This window comes from Equus przewalskii, chromosome 21 (genome assembly GCF_037783145.1).
Source record: "Equus przewalskii isolate Varuska chromosome 21, EquPr2, whole genome shotgun sequence".
Taxonomy (NCBI): domain Eukaryota; kingdom Metazoa; phylum Chordata; class Mammalia; order Perissodactyla; family Equidae; genus Equus; species Equus przewalskii.
In genome coordinates this window covers 34,006,929-34,019,391 of record NC_091851.1, presented here as the reverse complement: position 1 = coordinate 34,019,391, position 12,463 = coordinate 34,006,929, and the positions used below count along the sequence as shown (strand labels likewise).

The 12,463-nt window shown below is 42.3% G+C and overlaps 1 protein-coding gene across 1 annotated transcript in view; it reads right to left on the bottom strand.

The window, feature by feature from the left end:
- The window catches only part of STK4 (serine/threonine kinase 4), an 87,201-nt gene extending 78,517 nt beyond the window's left edge, over positions 1–8,684 (bottom strand). Inside the window, exons 1-2 of the mRNA XM_008529630.2 lie at positions 8,507–8,684; positions 3,109–3,189 (exon numbers count right to left, since the gene is read on the bottom strand). Of these exons, the coding sequence (XP_008527852.1) occupies positions 3,109–3,189; positions 8,507–8,541 (116 nt within the window). The 5' untranslated portion in view covers positions 8,542–8,684. The remainder of the gene's footprint in view (positions 1–3,108; positions 3,190–8,506) is intronic.
- Positions 8,685–12,463: the final 3,779 nt, after the last annotated feature.

The window sequence follows — 12,463 nt, the reverse complement described above, 5'->3', positions numbered from 1 at the left end:
CCACCTTGACAGCAAAGAAAGCTCGAATAGTTCATACAAGCACTTAAGATTCATGTTCCACATACTGCACTTAACCGCAATCTGAAGAGGATTTAGAAGGCTGCAGCAATCATGCTCACTTACAGGCAAGTCCCTTAAGACCTGTCTCCGTTCAACAAAAACTACAGTGTCTCAGTGAATTTTAACTGGCAGAGAACAAAGATAGCAGGGAAGTAGGTGGTTCACACAAACCATACAAGGCAAGGATCAATGTAGAAACACAGAAATAATACAGTATCTGAAGCCAAATTAACCAGGTACAAGTCTTAACAATACCACTCAATAGCTATGAAACCATGGGCAAGATGTTTTCACTATCATCCTATGATAAAAACTTAAATGAGTCAATGTGTAAAACTTTAATAGAAGGAAAAGGACACTAGGCTCTAATTCAAAACACTCTCCCAGTGCTGTCCCGTCATCCTGGTCTGGAGCTTTGGCTCTATGGGCCACAGATCCACACATTCCCTCAAAGTGCAGAGTGACTGCAGCCTCCAGAGCTTGAGCCAGAGCTCATTTCACAAGGTGCAAGTCAGCAAGAGCTCGCAATCCTTTCATTTTCCAGAACAATTTTAGGATAGCATGGCAGTTTGTGTTTAGAAAGTAAGTGCCGTTAAGGTCTTCCTTCAAGATCTTGCTGGTTAAATGAAGCTTGTTCAGGTTCATTCTGCCATGATGATAGAAATCCAAGAGCATTTGTGGTATCATTTAAAAGAAATAATATGGCAACAACATGGGGAGAAAGATCTGAAGCTTTGTCTGTTTTTACTCTGGTGACATCTTTATGGGGAAATTTCCAAGGTCTTTGATCTAAAGCACAATTAAAAATAATCATAATTAGCTTAGCTTTTCCTTATATTCCTGATAGATTCTCTGTCTGTGGTTTCCTTTTGACATTCCCCAAACGCCATCAGCCCAAACCAAGCTCCCTTCAAGAACACCTAAACATACTTTATTTATTTTTTTTTAAGGAAGATTAGCCCTGAGCTAACATCTGCCACCAATCCTCCTCTTTTTTGCTGAGGAAGACTGGCCCTGAGCTAACATCTGTGCCCATCTTCCTCTACTTTATATGTGGGGCGCCTGCCACAGCATGGCCTGACAAGCACTGTGTAGGTCCACACCCGGGATCCAAATTGGCAAACCCAGAGCTGCCAAAGCAAAACATACAAATTTAACTGCTGTGCCAACAGCCCCTCTAAATATACTTTAAAATTTAACTTTGATTTGACATGACAAGGTCTGAAAAATGCTTCAGTGGCTACATTTAAAAATAAAATAATAAGAGTTGCCACTTAGTGAGGACTTACTATGTGACAAGGACTATACTAAGTATTTTACTTCCATTATCTCATGTAATACTCGCCATAACCCCAAAAGATACTATTATTATCCCCACTTTATAGCTAAGGCTTGTGAAGCTTCAAAATATTAAGCAATCTTACATGTTTATTATAACCAACAGACAGCAGAGCAAGGCCTTTAACCCAGGTGTGTCCAACTTCAGAGTCTATGCTCTTACTACCGTAACACACGTTTATTAAAAATGAAAGAGACAAGTTAGTTACATAGTCAATTATGCCTACCACTCTTTATCTTATTCCAAGTATAACCTGTGAGCATGGTTAGATTAAGGGCCTTGGACTCATTGCCTTGAGGAAAATAGCAAGGATACCAAGCTAAAGCTGAAAATGGTGGGCAAGAGACGTGGAGGGACTGTCGTTCTTCCGTACCTTTAAAGCGGCCAAGTCAACTTGCAGTCTTCCCATTCATCCTGTACTATAGCAGCACAGCTGGGATTATCTTTTACTTCCCTTCTATGCTTGATTTCTTGTTTGATTCCAAAGAGTATTTTTCCAACTTACAAAAAGATGATGACTAATGTTTTTTACAAGGAGGTAATCCATGAAAACCTATTTCATGGAATCCACGATTGGATTTAACATTATTTATCTATATTAGACATAAATAACACTAAACCCCAAAATAATCTAACGACATATAAAAGCTGATTTTAAAGAGCATACAGTAACTAGATAATAGACATTTTTAAAAGTTAATATTTCAGGTCTTCTCTTGAACCAGAAGTACTCCCAAGAGATTAAATATACACACATACACACACACTCACATAAACACACAATTTGCTTAAATATGTATAAACTATCTCCAAAGGATATACAAAAAACTGCTATGCTGGTTGCGTTGGGGTGGCTGAGACACAGAGGGAAGGGCAGATTTTTTCATTATATACACTTTCATGCTTTTATAATTTTGAATCGTATGAATTGATTATCTGTTCAAAAATTAACAACAACAAACAGTTAAGAGAGTGTATCCCTAATATTTTAATGTCCGGGTCATTACAAAAGAAGAAAGAAATACACCAGGATTAAATTAAAAAGACATGTAAAAGTAAAAAAAAGTATGATGCAACCTTTATTGTACCATAAAAGTCAATGACAGCCACTGTCTACTATTAAGTGCCATTTCCCCCGTATTTTATACACCCATTCACAAATCTCTTTCATGAAATCCACTAGTTCCCAACCTGGGGTTTTGGATCTCTCAGGAGGCTGCAAAGGTAGTGACTGATTTATCTGATTTATTTACTGTATTTCACAAAGCTGCAATGACTAACCAAAATGCTGAATTCTATTGTTTTTTACTGAAACAACAATTATTGCATATCAATCAGAAGCTATGAACAGCAAATACAAATGTCTGATTAATAAAAAATTTTAAATGAAGTATAAACTCATTAGTGTTATCTGTTAAACAGATAAAATGCAAACCGTGGATTCTACAGGAGAGAAAACAATAGACATCCTTGGTGTTAAAAAGACCAAGAATCACTAAATCTGTCTATAATACTCATGGGGGAGAAGAGGAAAAGGGCATTTCAAGTTGTAAATCTATCTCCCACCGCACCCAGAGCAGTGCTGATATGCAACACTCCCTTTTCTTCTCCTCAGGTTTGCAAATTATTGCCATGAGAAAGGTTCATATCCTTTCTCTAAGGAAAAAGAATGGGACCTACTGGGCTACCTTTACTTTCTGTACACTCACCCCTCTCCAAGTTTCTCTAAGACATCAAACACTTCTTCTGGTTGTTTAGTTAAACTATCTTCATCCAACTTTTTCAGCTGCCTGCGAATGAAGAAATATAAACATAAAATACATTTTACTTGTGAGCAAATAGAACACAAAATACAGTAATATTTCACAGTTAGCATCTTAGGAATTTCTCCACAAAGTCTTCATAGTAAATAACAACAAAGGTAAGCTACGAGACTTTTAAGGGGAGCAGAAGGGCTGCTCTATAGAAGGGGTCACCCCTTGAGCAAAATCAACACCAGACGGTGGAGAGCTACCAAGAGGCAGACTTCAGTTCAACAGGTGTAAGAATTTTCTAACAATAAAAGTTGTTCTGAAATGGTTTAGACCACCTTCAGAAGTTCTGAGTTCCCCATCACTGGAGAATTTAAACAGAAAATGAATCATCATGTGGCTGAAATGCGGTAGAGTGGATATGAGCACTCGACGTAACCTTTCAAATCCATTTAAATCTTGAGATTCCATGAATTAAAAAGGCATAACTATCTCTTCAGAAAAGACGTTTAGGGTAATTAAAAGGTTAACTACAAATTGAAACATGGTCTTGGACTGGAGGCCAAGGAAGACATACAAGACGCTTGCTCTCCTTTAGCAAGGTTTTGGATATTTTGTCCAAACACATGGATTCTACAGGTATCACAGAAACAGAAAGTGGAAAGGATACACTTAGACATGATCAGAAGTGAAAAATAACTAGGCAGCTGGGAGTTTCAAATAGTCTCACAGAGACTCTCTCATGAGCAGCTATGTACCTTTGCCTAGTTCTCAGAATCAAAGCTATATGGCTCCTTACAACTTTCAGATAATTCAGATTTTTCTGACTATGCCAGATAACCATAACAAAATTGGGAGGTTATAAATTAACAATTTTTTTAAAAAAACTCTGGGACCTTTGAAGATTATTAACAGGCTTAAAGAAGGAGCTTGCAAAGGAATACTTGTGTTTGTGTATAGTCTATACAATGGCTTCCTGAAACTACAAAGAACAACAAAGAAAAGAGAGCGCAGGAAACGGTAAAATATGGAAGTAGGTACACTGGATTTCTTCGCAAAGAAAAAGGTTTAAACAAACTGGACAGTACCAATTTTTACAAGAAAAGACTTGAATTAAAAAAATACACACACACACACAAACAAATGTGTACCTTCCTAGAGAAAACAGCAAAACCAGAAGACAAAAAAAAACCCCTGGACACATCAACTGTATCTACCGAAACACTGATCACAAAAGAACAATCTTCTTGAACTTTATAAACATCGAAGAGACGTCCTAGAGAAAGGCAGAATCGCTGCAAGTCAATAACTGCCACAACCTGAAAATTAACAGAACAAAATGACCACACTGACCTTTGAAAATCCAAAGGTCCTAAAAATTAAATTCCATTGACATCACAAAAACTCCCAGCTTCAAAACAAAAAGGGCTGAAGTGAAACTCCTCTTAAACTTGAGAAGCGAAATTTCTACGAACTCAGAAGTTAGAATGTACATCCCAGAAGCCAGGGGTTTTTTGTGAAGCACTGAATTGTAATTGTATAAACAATGGACAATACCTCACTTCTCAAGCATAATTAAAATTTTATAAACAGTTTATATAAAGGAAGATCAAATGTGTTCCTTTTAAGTGTTGACTTTGTGGTTTACAAAAAGCAAAACTCACTATTTCAACTATTACAGAGACCACAAAGGAAACAGCCACTGCCATGAGACAGCTGCAAGCCTCTGATAATACTTTGACAAACTTTATATGACTGCTCAGATACTCCTTTAAAACAATCTAAGTGGTTTTTTCTTTGTTTTTGTTCCAGGCTTAAGGGATCTTTATATCTCTGGTGCCTGATAACCCAGACGTGGTCAACAAATATTTGCTGAATGGATTAATGAATGTAACGATGGGGATCATAAACCTTTATCACCAATCTTTGTTTTCAAAGTAAAACACAATTTCGCCCTAAAAAGTATTACTAGATTATCAACAAATAAGATTTCTATGGAAAATCTTTTTTTTTTTTTAAGATTGGCACCTGGCTAACACCTGTTGCCAATCTTCTTTTTTTTCCTTTCTGCTTTTTCTCCCCAACCCCCGCCCCAGTACATAGTTATATATTTTAGTTGTTGGTCCTTCTAGTTGTGGCATGTGGGATGCTGCCTCAATCTGGCCCGACGAGTGGTGCCATGTCCGCGCCCAGGATGCGAACCAGCGAAACTCTGGGCCGCCGTAGTGGAGCACACGAACTTAACCACTCAGCCACGGGGCCGGCCCCTGGAAAATCTTTTGATAAGTCACTCAATGATATTTTATACCAAGAGTCTTCATGGAAGAAGCACTGTAACCCAAACAGCCCGACTCTGACGATTCAGCTCTCAGGTGGGACTTCCCCAGGTCCTAGGTAGCTAGTGCCACCGCTTTCTCATAAACCACACAGGCCTGGCCAACACAGCCTCCATGGACCAAATACCAGCGGATGTTCCTCTTCTAAGTCAGAAGCCCACGTGGATGGCCAGCATCCCAGAAATGCACTCTACACCTTCCACCACACCATGATTAGCTAATGGCGACTCACTTTTTAAAATCATAAACTCCTACGTAAGCCATCGACTTTAATCTATCATCACTCACTCACACACAAATGTCAAACTCGTGAACACAAAGAGCATTTCCTGCATTGGCACTGCCACTCCTTGTTGGGAACACAGGCCATCTGACTCTCTGAAAAGACATCTGCATCTTTCCAAATACAAATAAGAGTGTTTATGAAGTAGTTACTCAGAGGTTTGGCTAATTCTCAAATCTCTTTCTCCCCTCTTAGAACTCTTGTGAGGTTCATTTTATTTATGTGTACCTATCCCTCCCTCCACACTGAATTTCATATGGACAACAACAAATATATAAGATAAACTCATGAAGTTTTTTAAATGATAATTAAATGAAGACACCTCTCCCAATTCATATGCTAAAGTCCTACCCATCAGTACCTCAGAATGTAACTATATTTGGAGATAGGGCCTTTAAAGAGGTGATTAAGGTAAAACAAGGTCATATGGGTGAGACCTAACCCAATATGACTGGCATCCTTCTAAGAGGAGACGAGGACACAGTCAGACAGAGAGAAGACCATATGAAGACATAGGAAGGAGACAGCCATTTATAACCCAAGGAAAGAGGTCTCAAAGAAACAACCGTGCTGATACCTTGATCTTAGACTTCTAGCCTCCAGAGAAAATAACTTACTGCTGTTTAAGACACCCAGTCTGTGAAACCAACACGGCAGTCCTAACAAACTAATACAAATGATTAATAAACTTAATCTGCTGCAAATTAGGCAGATTAGTTATGATGCAAATTAGTTACGATAAACAGGAAAGCACCAGTCATTCAAGAACTGTCTTGCAATGCTCTTCTCTTGCATATTTAATACATTTTTTAAAACCCAAAAGGTACAGGAATGAGTGTCAAAAAGCAAAAAGTTCTACTCTTTTGCCCAAGATCATACAACACAAGGCAAAGGCAGAAACAAAACTCAGATTCCTAATCCTCTTTCCAATTAAAGCAAGCCCTCAGAGAAAGAAACCAAGGAGAAAGAACCAACATATTTCAGAAAGAAATATAACCAGCGTACATTTATAAATGGATCACTACGGTGCTATGGCAAATATCTGCTAACATACACGAGGCCCTGTGAAACACGGGTACTTCCAGAAAGGCATCAGAGTGAGGCAGTGAAGAGCATGGACTTCGGACCAGACAGCCTGGATTAAAATCCCAGCTCTGCCACTTACTAACTGTGGGACCTGTGGCAAACCACTAACCTCTTTGTGCCTCAGTTTTATCACCTGTAAAATAGAGACATAGAGATAACTACTTGATAGGATTGTTGTGAGGATCAAATGAGTCAACAATAAGTTGAGCCATACAGAATTACCATATTTACAGGTCAAAAATGGTCAAATATCAGCATTTTCCTATGGTTCAACAGGGGACAAGGAAAGCACTGAGAACAGTGTCTGGCACCCAGTAGGTGCTATCTGATTGTAATATCATCATTATTATTTCAGTCTCAGCACATTACACTAGGGTGAATTATGAGTCCATCCCAACCAGCTATCTGCCTTCTGCAGTGTTTGTGCACTTCAAACAAACCCCAAATGTGTAGCCCAGGCTGTCAATCCCTTCGCTTCACCTCTCCATCGCCCCGCACTGCCACACACTGAACACTTCCTACTTTAGTGCTCATTCTGCTGCAGGAAGTCAGAGGTCTCTGTGAAACAGAAGCTAACAACACTGCACCTCAGGGAAGCACGACTCCCTCGATCTCTACTCTCCATTTTCCTCCAATGTGGCAGAGTGACCTAAGACCCTGGTGTCCACAGAGCAAATCAACGATACAACTGCAACCAACTCAGGAGTTCAGACTTTCTCGGATCAGCCACCTCCCTGATCTGGACTTAAAATAATTCCAGGTATCAAGAGGACCTGGAGTTGATACTCACAAAACAAGAGAGGCCTGAAAAGGGCACAGGCTGGCCTGGCCGGGTCCACTGACCCAGTCTAGAGTAAAGAAGGAAACACAGGGGTCTGCGTCTCAACTCTTCTGGGCCTCGATTTGCCCAGCTTGAAAAAAAAATCCTCTTACTTCCTTATCTACCTCCCAGTGTTGCGTTTGAAGCGCTGAGGAGGATGTGAGGAAAATTAGGAAGGCACTGGACACCAGGCATGACAGATGCCATCACTGCCATCATCACCCTAGAATGGGGACACTACGAAGAACATCTTCGTAAACGCTATCCTCCAGGAAGCCTCCCTCCCTTGCGAGACCTTCAACCTTTCTTGACAGACCTTCAGCCTTCGCAGCAAAGCTTTTCCCCCGGCAGATCCTCCCCGGCTGCACCCCTCAGGTGGGACGCCGTCCACCCAGCCTTCCTCTCAGCTTGTTCCCGACCCATCCCTTGGACAGACCCCTCACAGGCTGTCATCTCGGTTCAGCATTGCCCCTACCTCGGTGAGTCCCTTCTAGGCTAGCCTTCCCCCAGTGGCCCCCAGCCCTCAGCAGGTGTTCTCCCTAACTTGTCCCCACGTTCCTCAGCAGCTGCTCCCTTCGGCAGTCCCCCAGGATGTCTGCCTACAGCAAGCGCTCTCCCTAACCAGCCCCACGTTTATCCCCCTCGGCGCGTGCTTCTCTCTCCCGGACCCCCACCCGCCAGAGGTCCCCGACTCAGCAGGTGCCCCGTCAGCCGGATCGCCTCGCCCCGCAGGTCCCTCCCCTCGGCGGCTGGACAACGCGTGTCCCTCCTCCGCCAGTTCCCGCCTTTCCCTCCCCTCGACCCCCTTCCTCTGAGCCAGTGGCCCCTCACCGGCGCGGCGGGTTCCTCAGCTGCACCGTCTCCATGGCGCTGCCGGCAGCCGCCCAAGCCCGCTCACTGCTCCATCCTCCCCGGGGACCTCCCCGAGCCCGCCCAGCAGACCCTCCCACACTTCCGCTTTCCGCCCCTACCGGAAGCGGCGAGGCGCGGGGTGGGGCCACAAGGACGGGGGCTGGATCACGTGGTGCGGGCCCTGAGTCACGTGGCGCGCCGGGGCGCGGATCCGTAACCCAGCAGTCCGGGAGACTCGTCCCGCCAGCGTCCTCAGCTGGCGTCGAGGCTGTCGTTGAGACCCTCTTGGCCCAAGACACCCACCCAGTACCCAGATTGGGAAGCCATCTCTGCCTCGGTCTCGGCCTCTTATTTCTCAGGGGGTCCTGAGGCTGCTCGCGAAGCGCCGGCTTGATGAAAACTATGGATTCTCAAGCCAAGTTCCGCGCGATTCCTGGGAAGCGCTGCTCCAGGGACCTCTGGAAGTATTTGTGGTTTTCCACCGTTCTTAGCTGGTAGAAGTCTTGTTCCAGATGGAGCTTGACCGCGAACACCTTCTTGGGTGTCACAGAGCATCAGCCTGCAAATTTCCGCACCCTCTTCCTTAATAGCCTCTCCTTTGAGTTAGTTTGTAGACATAAAAATAGCCACTATTTATTAAGCTCTTGCCATCTTGCCATGTACTTGCTTTCATATGTTGTTTCATTTAATCCTCACATCAAACAGGTAAGATTATCCCCAATTATATGTATTAATTATCTGACAAACTGTCTTACCACTGAGGGATAAGAATTTGCTACCCCTAAATGTGTCTCTTTCGCTTGATTATTTTTAAGAACAAAAGACTCTGAAAGAAACTTTGACCTTCCCTGTAACTGCCCCAAAGAATTTAAGATAGAAGGTCCTGTCCAGGAAGGAGCTAATACCATAAGATAACTATAGTATGTAAACTATATATCATACTATAGTTGTGGTAGACTTGGGGGAACCTAACAGGGGTCTTTTAAGCAAAGTCCTCTGCGTGTCTCATTGTCTTTGCAAGGCATGGTCAACATTTGTTAATCAAACATTTGCTTATCCATCTACATGTGAATTGCCTTCCTCCCCTTTGAAGTCCCAAACAACTACCCCCCAATATCCTCCATTGTCCATAGCTGAAGATGCTGTTTTGGAGAGTTACTCAGTTTTCCTGGGTTTCTCCCATGTATACGTGTTATTAAACGTGTGTCATTTTCTCCTGTTATTCTGTCTCCTGTCGGTTAGTTCTGAGACCAGCCAGAGGAGCCTGGAGAGTACAGGAATGGTTTTTCCTCCCCTTCTCAATGTTCTCAGTGCTTTACTGATAGTAAATCATTAAATACTCCTAACAACGCTGTAAGGTAAGCACTCTCATTGCTCTCATTTTATAAGGGCAGAGAGGTGATTATCACACAGCTAAAAGTATAGCTTTAGGAATTTAAATCCTGGTCTGACTGATTCTAGAGCCTGCACCATTAAACTAGACAATCATTCATGTGTACCCTCTGGCTGGGCATGAGAGTCAGAGCTCCACTGCCAGCTATGGCTGTGGTTAAATCCCCATTTGCCACCATCAGTGAATGTTAGAAAAATGGCAGATGACACCCAACTTACCCCTGGGGAAAGTTACAGGAGAAAAATGTACCCAGAGCAACCTCTCACTGTTTTTAATTGTCCTGCTTTTTCCAAAGGCCCACGACACTTAACACCTGAGCAGCCACCTTTTGGGGCCACTCAGGTATGACACCCCATATGCTAAAAATGGGATAAAAGAGCCATTCCCCTGACAGAGGAGGACAACATTTACTGAGAAGCTACTGTGTTTAGGTGCAGTCCTAGCCTATCACTTAATTTTTAAAACAACCCTATGAAGTAAGAATTATTATCCCCAGTTTCTCAGATGAGGAAGCTGAGACTCACATATCCACAGCTAATGGGAGCAAAGGTTTTAACCCAAGACTGTCCTGACTCCACAAAATCCATGTTTTATTTGCCACTTTGCTCTAGTAGAAATCTGTACCAATGGCAGTGAGAGCCCTGAGAAAGTAAAGATCAAAAAGAAGTCCTACAAAGTACAGAAAGCTGTCATGGGTCCCTCCTGCAAGAAGCCTACCCTGTCTTCTGGAATCCCCTAGCACTTTTCCGGTACTTCTCCCAAAGCACACTCAACTTTTTACCGTATGTTCAGGCCCTGCTGCCCACTGGATGTTTTCCTCCTTGAGGGGCAGCTCTGTCTGAGCTCCCATTGTGCCTGCACACTCATCCCTGTGGTTGAGCAGGTACTCAATGAACATTTTAAAAAATAAACATCAGTTTACCAAAGAACACTGCCAAACTTCCCTCCTTTGTCCTTTCCCAGGATTTTTCCAGAAGATGGACTGACATTAGGATTGTCCTCTTTTCCCACAGAATGTCCAGGGCAGCACTGCCCCATAGGAATTCCTGCAACAGTGGAAATAGTGGAAATAATTCTATATGTGCTGTCCAGAACAGTAGCCACGAGCCGCATGTGGCTATTGAGCACTTTTTGTGTGTATGTGTGAGGAAGATTGGCTCTGAGCTAACATCTGTTGCCAATCTTCCTCTTTTCGCTTGAGGAAGATTGTTGCTGAGCTAACATCTGGGCCAATCTTCCTCTATTTTATCTGGAATGCCGCCACAGCATGGCTTGACGAGCAGTGCTAGGTCTGTGCCCTGGATCCGAACCTGCGAACCCCAGGCCACTGAAGTGGAGCTCATGAACTTAACCACCAGGCCAGCCCCTATTGAGGAATTTAAATGTGGCTAGTGTGACTGAAAAACTGAATTTTTAAATTTAATTTAATTAATTTAAATTTAAATAGGAAGCCTCAGCCAACCATAATATGCTAATAGCTTAAGAGAAGGAACCAATGAGCAGGGTTACTCATGCTTCATTCATTCAACACTTAGTGAGCTCCATGAGCCAGGCCTGTGAGAGGCCCTGGGTATATAGCAATATTCAAGACATATATCAGTTTTCCCTTTTTTGCAATTTACAGTGTAGAAGAGATAGTTATTAGAAAAATAATTAATTAGTGTAGCGATAAATCATGATAGAAAATGTCTGGTATTAAAAATCATACGAGGAGAAATTAAGAACTGTGGAAGGTGGGATGGGGAGTAATTTCGATCGGTGATTGAGGAAGGCCGTTCTGAGGAGATGATATTTGAGCAGAGATGTGGCTGAAGTGAGAGAATGCCACACTGATATTTAAGGCAGAAGGAACTGCAAGGACAAAGGCTTATGTTAGAAGAGCAGCAAGACGGCATGTTTGGAGCAGAGTGAAGAAGAAAGAGAAAAGTAGGAGGTGAGGTCGGAGAGGTAGCCAAAGCCAGGTTGAATATGGACCATGTAAAGATACAAAAAATTTCTAGAAATTAGGTGTGTCAGCTAACTATCACCATGTAATAAACCATCCCTAAACCCAGTGATTTAAAACAGTAATTTTCCAGGTTTTGGTTATTACAAATAAACGATTTATGATCATTTGTGTACAAGTCTTTTTGTGGACATACATGCAGACATACATACATATAAAAGTACATTTCGTTTCTTTTGCGTAAATATGCAGGTAAGAAATAGCTAGGTCATATGGAAGATAGATGTTTAATGTGTTAAGAGACTGTTTTCCAAGGTGGCTGTACCATTTGACTTTTCCAGCAACGGTGGTTGAGAGTTCTAGTTGCTCCACATCCTGACCTACACTCAGTGTGGTCAGTGTTTGTAATTTTAGCCATTCTAACAGGTATGTAGTGGCATCTCATTGTGGTTTTAATTTGCGTTTCCCTAATGACTAATGATGCTGCACATCTTTTTAAGTGCTTGTCATCTGTTTATTTTCTTTTTTAAAGTGTCTGTACAAGTCTTTTGCCTTTCTTCTTCGTCTTTTTTTTTTTTTTTGAGGAAGATTTGCCCTG